The 17369-nt window shown below is 41.3% G+C and overlaps 2 protein-coding genes across 8 annotated transcripts in view; one reads left to right on the forward strand and one right to left on the reverse strand.

Moving 5' to 3' along the window:
• Positions 1–17: 17 nt before the first annotated feature.
• On the forward strand, positions 18–1889 carry NAT8 (N-acetyltransferase 8 (putative)). Its single transcript, XM_081253578.1, is given in 4 exon segments — positions 18–354; positions 356–679; positions 681–700; positions 702–1889. Coding segments are annotated over 4 exon segments (540 nt in total). The 5' UTR covers positions 18–267; the 3' UTR covers positions 811–1889.
• Positions 1890–1980: 91 nt separating this feature from the next.
• The window catches only part of ALMS1 (ALMS1 centrosome and basal body associated protein), a 255741-nt gene continuing 240352 nt past the window's right edge, over positions 1981–17369 (reverse strand). For 4 of the 7 annotated variants that reach the window (XM_081253571.1, XM_081253572.1, XM_081253570.1 and 1 more), the window contains 7 exons: positions 16020–16137; positions 14068–14271; positions 13393–13622; positions 12146–12329; positions 9707–9770; positions 3380–3479; positions 1981–2138 (listed from right to left, as the gene is read on the reverse strand). In XM_081253571.1, the coding sequence (XP_081109697.1) occupies positions 2094–2138; positions 3380–3479; positions 9707–9770; positions 12146–12329; positions 13393–13622; positions 14068–14271; positions 16020–16137 (945 nt within the window). In that variant the 3' untranslated portion in view covers positions 1981–2093. Of the gene's footprint in view, positions 2139–3379; positions 3480–9706; positions 9771–12145; positions 12330–13392; positions 13623–14067; positions 14272–16019; positions 16138–17369 lie in introns of those variants that run through there. The other 3 variants (XM_081253573.1, XM_081253574.1, XM_081253575.1) reach the window with 3 other exon arrangements.

Raw genomic sequence — 17369 nt, forward strand, 5'->3', positions numbered from 1 at the left:
TGCTGACTCTACACCTTCTCTCAGTGGTTGTGGCCTATTTCCTCTTGGGTAGAAGCAGAAAGACACATCCTTGAGCAGAGTCATCCCCGGTTCTGGAGGGTGGGAGGATAGGCCACTCACATGGCTTCTTCTCTCTCCCCCAGGGCTGCCAGGAAGTCATACAGGGACTCCTACCTCTCTCTTGAACTTTGAGATCCAGACACAGAAGTCTTCCATGTGGCTCCTTATCAAATCCACAAATACCAGGAAAATTATCGCAAATGGGTCATGGGCTTGTTCTCCAAGGTGATGACCGAGCACCTTCCCATCACCTTCCACCACATCCTAAAGCTGCCCCGAAACCTTGTGCTCTTGCTTGTGGGGGCCTCTTGCCCTATTCCTGGTCTCTGGCTCCTGGGTCCTGACCTTCATGGCCAGCCTCGCCCTCCCTGCTGCCCTGAGGTTTCTTGCCAAATACCACTGGATCCAGTTTGAGGTCATGTCTTTGCACACAGACATGTCTGACATCACCAAATCCTACTTTAGTGAGAGTGGCTCCTGCTTCTGGGTGGTTGAGTCTGAGGAGCAGGTGGTGGGCATGGTGGGAGCGCTGCCTGTTAAGAAGCCCACCCTGTGGAATGAGCAGTTGCAGCTGCTTCACCTACGTGTGGCTCTGGAGCACCATGGTCAGGGGATAAGTAAAAGCCCTGGTCAGGACTGTCCGAGTCTGCGTGGCACAAGGGCTACAGGGAAGTGGTCCTCAGCACCAGCATGCTGCAGTACTCTGCCCTGGCCCTTTACCAGCGCCTCGGCTTCTGGATGATGGGCTAGTTTTTCTTCTCCACAAGCTATAGGCTAGGTGTTGTCCCTGCAATTCAATTTATCTACCGTCTCCCCTCTGCTCAGGTCTCTCAGGCACTGGAGCAAAGAGGGGGCCTAAGATCTGTGTCGTTGTGGATTAGTTTGGAGGAGTCAGCTCTGCTGCGGTAATAAGCAAACCCTGAAGTCTCACTGCGACGGCACAGGAAAAGCTTACTGCTTGTTCACATTGGAACCCAGTGGCCTTGGTGGTGGGGTGGCTCTGCTCCATTCAGTTTTTGGGGTTGCTACTGTTTCATTTATCTAGTGCCACGAGAATGTTGCATAAAAAACCACCACAAAATAATGATAAACATTTTTTTAGCTCATGAGTCTGTGGGTCGGCAGCTTAGGCTAAGCTCGGCTGGGCCGCCCCTTAGATCTCCAGGTGTCATGCCCTGCCTCTTCAGTGCGAGGAAATGCGAAGTCATGTGGAAAGGGCGTGGAGAAGGAGTGTGAGAAGAATCCACATGAGAAGGATCAGGGCCAATGATGCCATCAGTCTGCTATGGCCCCCAAGGTCTCTGCTGAAGGGGAAGAAGGCAGCCAGGGACAGTGTGGGATTTGACATGGACTAGACCTAGAAGTGGCACAACCCACATCCCACTGGCCAGGACCAGGTCATGATTTAAATCAAGCTTCTGTTGCCTCTTGAGTTGTGTCTACTAAAGGCTAATGGCCCCGAAGGCAGCTGGAATGAGGCTAGGAGGTAGCTCTGGACCCAAGGCATCTGTGTCTGCTGAGAGTCTCTGGGCCCACCTGATGGCTACCCTAACCAGACACTGTCTGACACCAAGTCAACAAAAGGGCTCTCACCGTGTTATGTTGCATTTCTTTTCCTTGACTGGTGCTTTCAGATTGAAGTTCCCCACACACCTCGGGGAGACACTGCATAGCTCCCTGCACCTCTACAGATGGGAAATAAATAACCCTCTGCTGCTGCTTTACTATGAGTCAATCAGAAGTTATTTTCTATAAAAACACAAACAAAAAGGGACTTACTCTTGCCTAGAATTAAGATAATACCATTGTAACAAACATCCCTGTGGGCAAGGCCACTGTGGAGAAAGTATTGCTCCTAAACCATCACTAATCTTAGTCATCATTCTACCCAAGACTCTTTAGAAGGTTACTACTTCTAAATTACACATGGACAACAAGATAAGTTTTATTAAACCAGACTCATAAAAGTAAGGATTGTGCTCCTCCAGGCCGATAAAATATAATTCCAAGGCTCTGAGAAAAATACTCTTATGTCAGTTCCAAGGAACTTTTCTCCCCAAGAGTTGACTGGTCACTTTCTGTGGAAGAAAAGAAAGGCAGGAAAGAAAGTTAGATACTCTTGCTGCTAGAGGCAGACAGCCACTCCTCACCCCAGACATGTTGCTGAAGAGACCAGTGTTCTCCCCAAATCTTGTTTATCTTTCCCAGCTACAGAAACTATGGTAATTATACAAAAAAATACTTCCTGAGTGTTTAGGGAAGATGATCTGTAGTCTATTATAGTCTATACAGAAATATAATATTAATATAATCCTAATAGACTAATCCATCTATCAGTTCACAAACACACAAGCACAATAAGAGGCCTGGCCTTGTGATGCTGACACACCAGACAGGCCATGTACTGCCTGGGGCATCCCCACTTGAGGGAGCCCAGCCTGAGCTGCGGTATGCGCTCCAGAAGCAGCTCTCCAATCCCACATCAGTCTGGTATGAACTTGTCTCTTGGTTTCTGACTTTCAGAGTCCTCTGGGGGTGAAGTGAGGTGGTTGGGAAAGAAATGAGAACACTGAAGGATCTGGACCTTCAGGCATAGTAGCCCATCTGCTTTCTCAAGGAATTAATTGGTAGCAAGTCCCCTGGCCTGTGAGGTTCTGGGACTTGCAGTACCACTGATTCTACTGGGGCTGTGGGCAGGAAATGGTAGTGGCTTCAAGGCTCTGAGTACCCAAACTGCCAACTTGTATGCTACACTTGGACATTTTCCAATTTATTTAAAAAGTTCTAGTGGTATATGATTCACCCATAAGGGGCATAAAACTATCATTTGGGACTCTGGATGAAAACTCATCCGTTCTGAAAGATGTGGGCATTTCCAGCATGGCATCTAAACTGACACCCAAGTATGAAATTTGGTTTCATTCCAAATGTATGCCTGGAAGGTGCCTTATTTATTAAACAATTTTAAAACATTAAAACAATTTTTTGTTTTGGCCGTGCCATGCGGCATGTGGGATCTTAGTTCTCTGGCCAGGGATCAAACCTGTGCCCCCTGCAGTGGAAGCATTGAGTCTTAACCACTGGACCATCACGGAAGTCCTTGGAAGATGCCTTTTTTAGATTTGCCTTTCTAGATTTTCAGATTTGAAATCTAGTTACAGGTGCTTTTATCTTCTAAATTTTAGTAGTGGTACAATGCGTTATGAGCTTAATTAAGTCCACTCTCCAAATGTGGTTAATTCAAACAGGTCAGATGTGTTTTTCTCAATTTCTCTTTCCCCTGATAAATCTCATCAATCCTGCTCTAGGACTGACTGACCTTTTTATATAGCTGGGCTCGCAGCCGGTAGGACTTATATTCCAATCTCCTCTTTTCCTCTTCTCTCTTTTTCTGTACTTCTGGAAGCTGTTCATAAATCCTTAGAAATGGCACCGATGGAAAGACAGAAAGCAGTGAGGCCACCTGACCACAGAGGCACATGATCACTCCTCCCCACATCTCCCTAAGCTCTATTGCTCTCCAGGCACTCAGTCCCTCAGACAGGCTGTGGGCCTGTTGTGTGCCCAGCTTCCTGTTAGACACTTGGACACAAAGAACCCTGGCCTGGAGCGCTCATGATCTGAAAAGGGATATAGATAAAAACATAATAAAATCCTGCTAATAGTGGTTACTTATGGGAAAGAAGTGGAATAAGGGGTGGAGATGAACTTCTTTTCACTCTATATGGAAAAATGTATGGTTTCAATGTAGGATAATGACTTTGTATTACTACCATATTTTAAGCATGAAAAATAATGCAAAAGAAAATAAAATAATCGTCATATCTACAAAATGCTACATAGAGTTATAGGAAAAGAAACAAAACTTATTCTGATTGAAGGAGGTCAAGGAAGACCAGAGAGGAGACTAAGTTTGAGGCAGGTCTTGAAGAATAGTTAGGAGCACAAAGGGGAGGTGGGGAGAAGGGAGTGTTGGTAAGAATGGAGTCAAGGCTTCACGGAGAGAGTGTAGGGGAACAGGAGGGAAGCAAATGGGGTGAAGGTCTCGTAGCCATGTGAAAACCTTGGGCTCTGTCCTATCAGGGACTGGATGCCACTGATTTTAAGTAGGGAGGAACATGATCAAACGTGCATTTGATAAATACACTCTAACTGGAAATAATGTAAATCTCCAACAAAAGAACAGTTAAACAAATTATGGGCTATAATAAAATTATTACAAAGCATAAAATGTTTCAAATAGTTTTTATGCTATGGGAAAACGTTCACAATACAATGTTAACAAGCAAAATAAAGCAGGCTACAAACCTGTACATATAGTATGATAGACAATTTGGGGAGAAAGAAGTGTGTTAACACAGGTCTCTGCAAAATCCCCATAGAAACAGGACTGGTGTTAGTTATGTTTAGATGGAAGAATTACGAGTGACATTTATTTTCTTCTTTCTAATTTTTTCTATATTCTCCAAAGTTTTCTATAATCTGAAAAAAAAATCATTGATAATGATGTAGCGGCTCTGTGGAAAAGAGATTAGAGAAGATAAAGAGCAGGAGTGGGAGAAGAGCAGTCCTCCGAGAGAGGAGGCCAAGCCCGCATCAAGGCAGTGAGGAGAATGGGTTCCAGAGTAATCATGAAGGCGAGTCTCCAGGACGCACTAGCAGGGTGCACGTGCAGTGCGGGGTCATGGAGCTGGAGGCAATAGCTCCCCAGCTTTTCTAGTGGGTGAGTGGGTGGCCCAAGTAAGTGTGGGAGAGGAAAATGGGTAGTTCCACTTTGGACACAGTGAGGATAATCACTAACTGAAAACACAAAAGTGGAGGTCAGGAAAGAGACCAAAGAAGAACAAACATATATTTTAAAAAGTCACTGTTGGGCTTCCCTGGTGGCGCAGTGGTTGAGAGTCCACCTGCCGATGCAGGGGACACGGGTTCGTGCCCTGGTCCGGGAAGATCCCACATGCCGCAGAGCGGCTGGGCCCGTGAGCCATGGCCGCTGAGCCTGCGCGTCCGGAGCCTGTGCTCCGCAACGGGAAAGGCCACAACAGTGAGGGGCCCGCGTACCACACACAAACACACAAAGTCACTGTTGATGAAAACCACAATGAAGATAGCACATCACATCTGTTAGAATGGCTATTATCAAAAAAATATGAGATAAAAAATGCTGGTGAGGAGGTGAGAATGTGCTCTGTTGGTGGGAATGTAAACTGGTGCAGCCACTATGGAAAACAGTGTGGAGGTTCCTCAAAACATTAAAAATAGAACTGCCGTATGATCCAGCAATCCCACTTGTGGGTACATACCTGAAGGAGATGAAATCATGATCTCAAAAAGATATCTGCACCCCCATGTTCACTGCAGCACTATTTACAATAGTGAAGACATGGAAACAACGTACATGTCCATCGATGGATGAATGGATAAAGAAAATGTGATATATATATCTACATGTAATGGAACATACATATAATGGAATACATATAATGGAAAATGTGATATATATATACATATGATGGAATAGCCATAAAAAAAGAAAAAAATCCTGCCATTTGCAACAACATGTATGGACCGTGAAGGCAATGTGCTAAATGAAATAAGTCAGACAGAGAAAGACAAAACTGTATGATCTCACTTATATGTGGAATCTAAAAGCATCAAACTCATAGAAACAGAGAACAGAATGGTGGTTGCCAGGAGCTGAGGGATGGGGGAATGGAGAGATGCCGGTCAAAGAGTATAAACTTCCAGTTTTATGATGAATAAGTTCTGGGGAGCAAATATGCAGCACAGTGACTGTAGTTAACAACACTGCACTGTATACTTGAAAGTTGCTATGACAGTAGAACTTTAACGCTCTCACTATAACAACAACAAGAAAAATAAAATGGTAACTATGTGAGGTGAAGGATTTGTTAACTAACTTTATTGTGGTAAACGTTTTGCAATACAAATGTATGTCGAATCATCACATTACATAGCTTAAACTTATACAATGTTAAATGTCAATTATATCACAGTAAAGCTGGAAAAAAAGTCACGGTTAGGGAAGGGATAACAAAGCCCATTGGAAAAAGACGAGTTATCCAAAGGAGAACATGTGGTGTGCTTGGGCACATCTGCTTGGGCCAGTAAAGGTTGTATTCTAGGGCTGGAAAGCTGGGAGTAGGGCTAATCAGAGTAGCCAGAAATTGCATTTTGTACATGGATCCTTGAAAGCAATTACTACATACTACTGGAACTGTCTGTCTGCTCATGGTCTGGAGTCAACTATCTTTCATTTGTAGTACCTAGTCCAGTGCCTGGCGCATACCCAAATATATGCATTAATAAGTTGGTGAAAACACTTCTCTTAAAGGACACATTGGAAAAAATGTTTCAAGTTAAGAGTCAGGTTCTCTCTTCTTCAAATCTTTTCTCTTATCGGAAACGTATAAACATCTTTGGTAGAGGTAGGTGATGGGAAAAGATGATGAGTAACACAGAGCTCCAAGTCCGCCACATGATACAGTTGAAGGAGAACTGGGTAGGGAGCCTGCTGCCGGACTCTAACCCCAGCTCTGGCCCTGACTTGCTGGCAACCTCTCTCTGGGTTACAGTTTCCTAAAAGTTAAAGGTAGACTAGATGATCTTGAAGATCCCATTCAACTCTATGATTCTCACATGGAAGTAGATGGCTTCTTTGAAAGGGGGCCATATCAGAAATAAAATGGAACAGAAGTACTCTAATGAAAACATATCAATTTAAAACCTGTCTCTTCCTAGAAGATGGGTACTTAATCCACCCCTACAACTATACTTATATTTTAAAGCACAGATACCTTTCAGAAGATGCCCTACCTTCTTGCAGGCAAGCTTCATAGTCCCATAGAGCAAGGACTCCTCTTGCTGAGGTGAGAGTGTTATTAGCTGCCACACAATGAACACTATGTAATTTCCATTAATTAAATTTTGTGACACTCAGAATGAAGCAATAATTCTCAAAGTTTTTGGACTTTCGACACCTTTATACTCCTAAAAATTGAGGGCAATTTTGGTGAACGTGGATTTTATCTATTGATACTTACTGCATTAGAAATTAAAACATTTTTAAAAAATTAAAAAAATACTTATTTCACAACCTAAGTGTCCATCAACAGATGAATGGATAAAGAAGGTGTGGTACGTATATACAGTGGAATACGACTCAGCCATAAAAAGAATGAAATTCTGCCATTTGCAACAACATGGATGGACCTAGAAGGTATTATGCTTAGTGAAACAAGTCAGACAGAGACAGACAAATACTGTATTACATCATTGATGTGTGGAGTCCAGAAAATAAAACAAATGAATGTATATAACAAAACAGAAACAGACTCACAGATACAGAGAACAAACCACTGGTTACTAGTGAGGAGAAGGAAGGAGGGAGGGGCAAAATAGGGGTATAGGATTAGGAGATACAAAATATGTATCAAATAAATAAGCAACAAGGACATATTGTATAGCACGGGGAAACATAGCCATTATTTTGTAATAATTTTAAATGGAGTATAACCTATAAAAATATTGCACTATGTTTTATGCCTGAAACTAATATAACATTGTAAATCCACTATACTTCAATAAAAAAACTTGTTTCTTAATTTATTAAAAGAAATAAGCCTGTTACATGCTAACATATAAAATAAATATACTTTCCAAAACAAAAATAAGAAGAGTGGCATGTTATACATATTTTGCAAATCTCTTTAATGTCTGGTTTAATAGAAGACAGCTGAATTCTTATATTTGCTTCTGTATTAAGTTTGCTGTTATATGTTGTTCTGGTTAAAGTGTACATTAAAAAAATCCAGTTTACACACATATGTAATTGGAAAAGAAAAGAGTATTTTAATATTCTTTTCAGATAATTGCTGATTTTCTTTTTTTTTTTTGGCCACTCAGCTTTCGGGATGCAGGATCTTAGTTTCCCAACCAGGGACTGAAACTGCGCCCTCAGCAGTGAAAGCGCCAAGTCTTAACCACTGGACCACCAGGGAATTCCCTGATTTTCTTGATACTATACCAAATCTTGACAAGTGGTAGTTTAAATGTTGACATATTTACTTATATAATATGAAAAATACTACAATTATTTATGTCACTGCTGATCTCATCAGAAAAGTCTAAGTACTGGGAGATAGTCAATCTCATAGTGGTAGACACAAGTTTTCTAGAATTCTATTCTTTACTTGAAAGCTCAGATTTTCTCTTTGGCAATAAATACTGTCAGCTGTTTTCCTGGAGAAGTGACAGATTCACTTCCTCATTTTCAAGAAAATATCTGTCATATACCCAACTTGGAATAATTAGTTTATCAGTCATTCTTTCAAGTAAAAGCTACGTTCCATGAAAAAGGCAGCTAGTTCAGCTCACTACACAAACCAAGGCTTTTCCTTGAACCAATCATCATATCTTGGTATGCAGCAGAAGTGCTTTATGTGTACTTCCATTACACTGCTGCCATGTGGCTGTGAAGAATAAAATGCCAACTAGACCAGCACAGTTTGGTTCACTGTCTCAAATAGTACTAAGGCATCAGCAGTTTTAGTCCTCCCTTCATTACTTTTGCATCATCTGTACAAATGTCAATACAGTTTAAAAGACACATAATATCCTAGTATTATTTTGAAATTTGTTTTGACCTGGCAAATCCCCCGAAAGTGTCTCAGCAACTTCCAGAGGCCCACGGACCACACTTTGAGAACCACTTGATTAAAGCATCCCTTTGAAATACCTATAAGGAAATGGTTTACTAAATGGAGAGTAAAAAGATTTCAAGAGGAATGCTTTAATTTACCTAAGATAAACTGTTTTCACGCACTATGCCAACTATAAAACTGTTCTTATTAAAGGAAGTCTCCAATGACCCCCTAAGAGGTAACCAAACATTAACTTAGTTATATGGCAGTCTCATGAGCAATATATGCATATTTCTAATTAATTAATTGCTAAGGAATGCAAAGGCACAAAATTTCAAAAGGTAAAAAATTAGTCTTTCTTCAACCTCTGTACCCCAGTCACTCAGTTCCTTGTCCCAAAGGCAACAACTATTACCAATTTTTTGGGTATCCTTCCAGAGATAGTCTATGCATATACAAGTATATGCATCTATGTAAGCACAAATACTTTTTTATTAAAGACTATAAATGGTGGCAGTGTACCCATGCTTCTGAAACTTGATTTTTTTTTAAGCCTAATTTACTGTGTCTTGGAGACTATTCCCCTATCTCTCATTGTACTGGATACAATTCCTAGTAAAAGGATTGCCTAGATGTAAGGCCCCAGGTATTTACTTTTATTTAAAAATATTTTTTATTTATATTTGTTTCTAACAAACACAAGCCTGACTAAGGCAAGCAAATTAGTGGCAATTCTTTGTATTTTTTATATATGAGGCATCCATACCATGATCTTCTATTTTTCATTTCTTTTTTAGTGCCATAAGTGAGAAACTATTTTTATAACTAATTTTCTCATAATGTATTGTTTTTTCTTTTTTTTTTTTTATCTCTCATAATGTTTTAACTAGAGCATAATGCCTTTATTCTGGAGCCAAGCTGTAGCTCCTGACCTTTGGTGGCCTGATTTATACTTTTATAGTTACTTATTCTTTTGGCCTTACCATTTAGACCGCTGAATCATTTCCTTCTTTCCAATAGGCCTTTTCTTTTGGGCAGCCAGGAAGCCTAAGCAAAAGAAGAAGAGGTTTTTTTTAATGGATTGTGTCTTTTTTTTTTAATTGAGGTATAGTTGATTTACAATATTACATAAGTTTCAGGTGTACAACATAGTGATTCACAATTTTTAAAGGTTATACTCCATTTATAGTTATTAGAAAATATTAGCTATACTCCCTATGCTGTACAATATGTCCTTGTAGCTTATCTATTTATTTATTTTTTATTTATTTGCGGTACGCGGGCCTCTCACTGCTGTGGCCTCTCCCGCCGTGGAGCACAGGCTCCGGACGTGCAGGCTCAGCGGCCATGGCTCACGGGCCCAGCTGTTCTGCGGCATGTGGGATCCTCCCGTACCGGGGCACAAACCCGCGTCCCCTGCATCGGCAGGTGGATTCCCAACCACTGCGCCACCAGGGAAGCCCAGCTTATTTATTTTATCTCTGAATCCCCTGCCCCTATCTTGGCCCTCCCCTCTTCCCTCTCCCCACTGGTAACCACTAGTTTGTTCTCAATATCTGTGAGTCTATTTCTTTTTGTTATATTTACTGGTTTGTTGTATTTTTTAGATTCCACATATAAGTGATGTAATACAGTATTTGTCTCTCTCTGTCTGACTTATTTCACTAAGCATAATACCCTCCAGGTTAATCCATGCTGTTGCAAGTGGCAAAATTTCATTCTTTTTTATGGCTGAGTAGCAGTGGTGTCACCCATACCAGCCCCTAAAAACTGAAGGACCTGAGACTTGATTTATCTCTCTGTTTCCATACCAGCCCCTGAGAGCTGAAGGACACTTGCCCTGATTTATCTTTGTGTTCATTTCAAAAGTACCTGGCATTTGGCAGAGATGTTTTGCAGCCGTACTTTGAGAGATACATGCTTTGAGAGATATATAGTGGTGAACTCCCCAAAACCAGTTCTGACTTGACCATAAGAACAAGTGTGCACGGATGAAACCTGGAAGTGTCCAAAAGTTACCTTTGCTTTGTTACCATGCTATGATCTCTGCTCAAAGGGGGCATCTGTACTCTGCTAGGCACAATCTGTGCCATGTGCAAAGGACCATGGAAGACTGTGCATGCCCTGGCTGCCCCCAGCTGCCCCTGAAAATCTCCACCCCTTTCCTTAAGCCCTAATGACCTACCTGCCTCCTAACCCTTAAAATCCCTTACTCTGCTCCCTTCAGGGAGAAAGTATATTTAGAACATGACCTCTCCTTTCTCCATTCCTTGATCAATGAATAAAGTCTATGTTCTGCTATGTCGAACCTGGTCTCATTCAATTGACATTTGTGACTCTAGGCAGAGTACCCATTATGGGGTCCCCGACGCTTAGGGGATCAGTAACAGGGGATTGTGCCTTAATAAGGAAGGGTGTGCTGCTCAAGAACTGTGAGAGGGAGCTGCTAGGACTTTGCGCCCCTACCCTGAGCTGGCAGTGCTGGGTGGTGAGTAATGGCCAAGGCCAAGGCCAGGGTTAGACTATGATGACTATGATAGCAGCCTGAGACTTCTGAAGACACAACACTGTGGCACAGACTAGACAGTGTGCATTGAAACACTGACCAGTTTACAGGTAAGGCTGTGATGAAAGCATTAGGTAGTACTGTATAGTTTTCACAGATTTCACATATTCTTTTATTGAGATCTTGCATCTAGCATAATTGTTAAGAGAACAGACTCTAGCGCCAGCCCACCAGGGTTCAAATCCCAGTTTAACAGGTGTGTAAATCTTGGGCAAGGTACTTAATCTCTCTTTGGCCCAGTTTTCTCATCTGTGAAACAGAGATATTCATAGTATCACCTCAGAGAGGTTCTGCAAGCATTAAACAAGAACAATGTCTGGGCAAAACATAAGGGCTATATAAGTATTTATTATTATTATTATTATTATTATTGCTACCCTATGAGGACGGCAAGCCTGGAATCAGCCCCAAGCCCCTCAAAACATTATACTTTTGGAACTAACTTGCTCATGGTGACAGAGCTGGTTTTTAAAAACACCATTCTTGGAAATTCCCTGGCGGTACAGTGGTTAGGACGCCGTGCTTTCACTGCTGAGGGCCCAGGTTCAATCCCTGGTCAGGGAACTAAGATTCCACAAGCCACGTGGTGCCCCCAAAACAAAAACAAACCCAAACACCATTCTCACTGCACACTCTCATTTTTAAAGTGTAGGCAAGAGTAACTGGGCTTATTTGGATTGTGAAAGTGCTGAGAGCTAAATTGGGCAGGTTCTGCTACCTAAGGAGATTTGAGTCTCAACAAGCAAAAGGTCACTTTCTTACCTGTAACTAGCTTGGCACTGAGCAGTGCTGCCTTGCATGAAGCAGACCTTGCCCTCTCTACCAAGTAATAGGAAAATGAACAGGAAGAGTATACCTCTCTTAGGGAGCAGGTGCATGGCATCCCGGTGGCCCTGCCATTCTCGCACAGTGTTGAACAGTGCCTCCCGTTCACTCTGTAACATGTTCTGCAGCTTCCTCTCCTGGACTATTAACTTCAGGCGCTTTATCCGTTCCCCAGAGCGGGAGATGAAGTCAGGTCTGTGAAGTTGCAGTGATTCCTGAGGAGGAGAAAAAGCCCCCAACCTCACATTAATGATGTACATTTTTCTCCAAGGGCCTAGAAAAAACAGTACCTACCTAACAGGTTTGGAAAGCCTGTTTGTAACTTACAGAAAATATCTAGAGTTGAAGAATTATCTAACAACTCCCTGTGCGGGAAAGCTCTACTAGGAAAATCAGAGGGATCAAAGAAATGCCTTTGGAATAAGCCAAGAACTAAGACTGTGGCAATTACAACTCTCCCCAGTGTTGATGGGATAAAGCTTGGCCCATTGTGCTATTTTTAATTTCCCTTCAAAGAAATACATCATTAAAAAACCATTTTCTGGACTTCCCTCGTGGTGCAGTGGTTAAGAATCCGCCTGCCAATGCAGGGGACACAGGTTCGATACCCGGTCTGGGAAGATCCTACAGGCCACGGAGCAACTAAGCCCTTGTGCCACAACTACTGAAGCCCACGTGCCTAGAGCCTGTGCTCCTCAACAAGAGAAGCCACCGTAATGAGAAGCCTGTGCACCGCAAGGAAGAGTAGCTCCCACTCGCCGTAACTAGAGGAAGCCTGCACGCAGCAATGAAGAACCAACGCGGCAATCAATAATAAATAAATAATAAATAAATAAATAAATGTAAAAAACAAAACAAAAACATTTTCTTTAGCTCCCCAGGTACTTATAAAGAAGAGAGCCGGTGCCTTTAAAACCCTGTGTTAAGCAGAAATCGGAGTTATGTAAATGCAGGAACAAATATAAGGCTGACGCAAACATCAGACCTCTACTGCACGCCACGTGCTGGTATCTATCTACAAACCCAATGAGCAGCTACACAACATCCTCCCTTCTATTGCCTGGCCCCCAGATACTGAGGGTGATGCACGATTTATAACGGCTAACAGTAAGGCAGCCTTTGATTAATGAGTGTGAGAACAGATGAACTGTGGAGGTGCTAGAAACGAGGATCACTTGACTGTACTTCAGAAAGCCAAGTCACAGGTTTAACTCTTTTGTATCTTGCCCCTTCTTCCTCCTTAAACATATGGCTCAAATTAACTCAATGTCATTGTACCTGTAGGGTTGCTCTCACAAATGGCTTCAGTGGATCTCTGCCTGGGCCTGCTAGTGAACTGTGGCTGTCCACGTGCTGTCCTTGCCAGTTCTGTTCCTGTAGTGGCTCCCTCCAAGGTGTGGTGTTGGTTACTGGTGCAAACCAGGAGACACCAGGGCCATGAAACTTGGGCAGGTTTTCCTTCTTAGGACCAGACTTCACATTTTCCACAGGAACAAACCATGAAACTCCTATAGGAATTATTTTTAAGAAAAAAAAAAGATTTTTCACTTTTTTCATCAGAGACGTGCACAATATAGGCTCTCAGGGACTCAGTTGTCAGCAGCCACCAGGATGCCCTGGAGTCTGCTTAACTGCAGGTGTGACTCAGTAATTGTAGTGCTGGATGCAGTCAGCCCTCTGTATCCATGTACACGGAATCCTTGGATTCAAGGGGCAGTACTATGCCATTTTATATAAAGGACTTGAACATCCATGGATTTTGGTATCCATGAGTGGTCCCGGAACCAATCCCCTGCAGATACGGAGGGATGACTGTACTTTGAAAATTTGCCAAGGTGGTGCTGGGGAAAAGATAGGGTCAACATAAAGTCATTTAGAAACAAAGAATCATAGCTTTGCAAAAGACTTGAAATTCACTATTTTTCTACTATGAAAGCAGAATTAGAAACTGACCTTCCCAGCAGCTCTGCTTATTCTTCCTTAACTTTCTGTCCCCAAGATAATTGTTAAGGAACCTTTTCTCTTCTATCTTTTCTTCTGACCAAGAGGTCACATCACTGTCCTCTTCTACTCTAGCCTCGCTAGAACTTGGAGTTGGGAAAGTCATTCCAACATCTCGAGTGTGTTTTCTGACACCATTCACAATCTCCAACGTACCTAAGGGGAAAGATCACAGCTATCTCTGGGAAGAGCCTTGAGACTTGTTTGGCAGGTATATTCAAGTCAGTAAATGAAAACTTAAAAAAAAAAACTAATCATATATTTTCTATTCTGCAAAGAAAAGGAATTGAGAAGATCTATAGTTTTCATATCTAAATCTGGTAAAATAGGGAATTCCTGGCGGTCCTGTGGTTAGGACTCCACACTTCCACTTCAGGGGGCACAGGTTCGATCCCTGGTTGGGGAACTAAGATCCCACGTGCCGCGCAGTGTGGCAAAAATAAATAAATAAATAAATAAATAAATAAATAAATAAATAAATCTGGTAAAATATTGAAAACAATCATTGAGACACATTTTTAACAAGTATCATTATGCAAAAATATTTGTTGAAGATAGTGCTTTGAATGAATGCAAAAGACAATGCAAGCAGAGTTGAAAGGTGATATAAACTGTTTTGGAATCATATTATTGTACTTACTGTATCAAGCCTCTTCAAAGTTTTATTGTAATTTCGGTATGTAATATTTTATATTTCCTTATTTTTTAGAACAAGTTCGAGTTGTATTTTCTCTTATGGTCATCAGAAAGTATCCTAACTATGATAAGTAATATATATGTTTTTCTTATTATGATACCTGAATAAGGAAGGGTAGTTTCACTATTACCATTAGAGTTGGATTTTTTTATTCCACTTCAGTAAATGAAAAAAATTTAAGCCTTCAAAATCGCGGGCTACTGTTTCCTCTTGGGTGGGGTGAAGGGGTATGAGGGAGAGAGAAGAGAGGGAAGACGAGGGTAGAGATAGAGAAATGGAGGGGGTGTGTGTCTGTGACAGAGAGAGGGAGAGACGGTTTTCATTTGTCAGTTTAGATATTAGAGGGAAAGAACTACTAATATGGATTCAATGGGAAAAGGATTTCAGTTCTGGCCCCAAGTGAGAGGGACAGTAAGTGCTTATAGTCCTACTGGCAGTTACCCAGATAAGGAAGAGGTTAACAGATGTAAAGACATGACTCGAAGGGAAAAATAATCAAGGAGCAAGTTTATTTCTGTATTATAAAGTCAAAAGATATAGGAAGTCATAAAGTGAAAAGCTTCCTTCCCACCCTTGTTCTCCATTCATTAAGTTTTTAACCCTGTGATTCCAGAGAATTTTTTGCACACATTCAAGCAATTCTCTTCCTTCATTTTTTAAATACATGTAGTAGCATGCTATACACTTATTTTGTACCTTGCTTTTTCTTTTTAACTATATATCTTGGAGATCTTGACATATTAGTAGCAAGAGCTTCCTCATCCCATGTAGGACTTCATTATATGGATACACAATAATTTATTTAACAGTTTGGCTACTGATGGACATCTAAGTTGATTTTACTTTTCTGCTTATAATAAACAATACTCCAGTGGTTAATTCTGTACACTTGCCATTTTACACATATGCACTGTATATTTATAGGCTAAACTCCTAAAGTAAAAGTGCTGGGTCAAAGTAATTTTGATAGAAACTGTCAAATAGGGGTTGTACTCCCAACTTATATTCCTACTAGAATGTACCTATTTCCTTACAGGCTTGCCCACAAACTTACTATCAAACTTAGATTTTTGTCAATCTGATAGGTGACAAGTGGCATTTGAGTATAGTTTTAATCTTCATTTCTTTTATTGTGAGTGAGGTTGAGTATCTTACCATAGTTTTAAGTGCTACCTGTATTTCAATGGAAATGTTTAAATTAATTTACCTGCTTGTATGCCCTTATTTAACATATGTACATTTTGCTTGTTGCAAAGGGTAGAGCTCGAGCTCCAGAAACTGCTGGTAGAAGACGAAACAGAGTCAGAAGAAATATGGCCGCTCACCTGGAAAAACAAGAGATCCTGTCATCATTACCTGTAGTCAATGGCACAGTTACCCAAGGGATAAGAAAATACTATCACCAAGAGCCCTTTCTAATTCAATTCAAACTGTTGAGATGAGGTTGCCAGGAAGCTTGTGACAATGTGAACATACTACTACACACTTCGGGATGGGGAGGGGGATGCTGCTGCAGTTGGATACGGGCCTGAGCTGTTTTAAGAAGGCAGGACAGACTGGTTATGTTCCCAGGACTTGAAAAAACTCTGAAGAAGATGCGAGACAAAGATTAGCCTGGTGTGCCTTCAGAGTGAAATTCTGAGTTGACACCAGCATAAAATTTTGATGAGAGATAAAGAAGGCAGGGGATAACTAAAGAGACTGAGTGATGAACTGCAGAGAGTGCTTTCCAATAAGATCCGACTTAGAAACTTAAAAGGGTAAATGCCAAAGACCTGAGAGGCGCCATGAGAAGTCCTGAATGAGTGGAATATTGCAAAAAGCACTTAAAGATTTGAGGCCAAAAGGTTGTTTTTAGCAAGTAGAGCAATAAAGGGAGTTGATGGTGGAGTGTTAGTGGATGACAAAAAGATTACCAAAATATAGTCGAACAAATACGATATAAAATAGTATTTCTTAAACTTGTTCATCAGAACAATCTCCTGAGGGAGGGTCCTAACCCAGAACAATGAATTGGAGTTTCTAGGTGAGGGCTCTGGGCATCTATATTTTGAATAAATGTCAGGTGCTTGTCTACTTAAGCACATTTGGTAGAGTAAATTGAAGCTCAAGTCAGGAAAGGAAACAGAGTATCTGCTTCCCTGAACTAGATAAACTATATTTCAGGGTCTTCAGGGAATTTGCAACAGATCCTGGAGGAGACAGGGCTGGCTATGTTAGATGTCTGGGGACAGGAAATACTTTAATTTTTAAAAAGATAAGCATTGCAAACTGCAGGGTTTAATAATGATGACCTGTAAAATTCTAGCATGGATCACAAATTTGATAATTTGCAAGCATTTGGAGGTTAAAGAAAAGATGAGAAAAATTTAGCCAAGGTTCATTAAGGCTGGCAGAATAAGCCCGGCCAGGTTAGCCTTGTTTTTCCTAGTAGACATGGTCACAACTAGATTTGAATAAAACAACAAAATTTCTCATTACATACTTGAGGGCAAGATGGAGTTATAGGGGTTGAAGGATAAGGTTGGTAGAACCAGCTTTCCCACATAATGCACAT

Source organism: Mesoplodon bidens (genome assembly GCF_964165515.1).
Source record: "Mesoplodon bidens genome assembly, chromosome: 14".
Classification (NCBI taxonomy): domain Eukaryota; kingdom Metazoa; phylum Chordata; class Mammalia; order Artiodactyla; family Ziphiidae; genus Mesoplodon; species Mesoplodon bidens.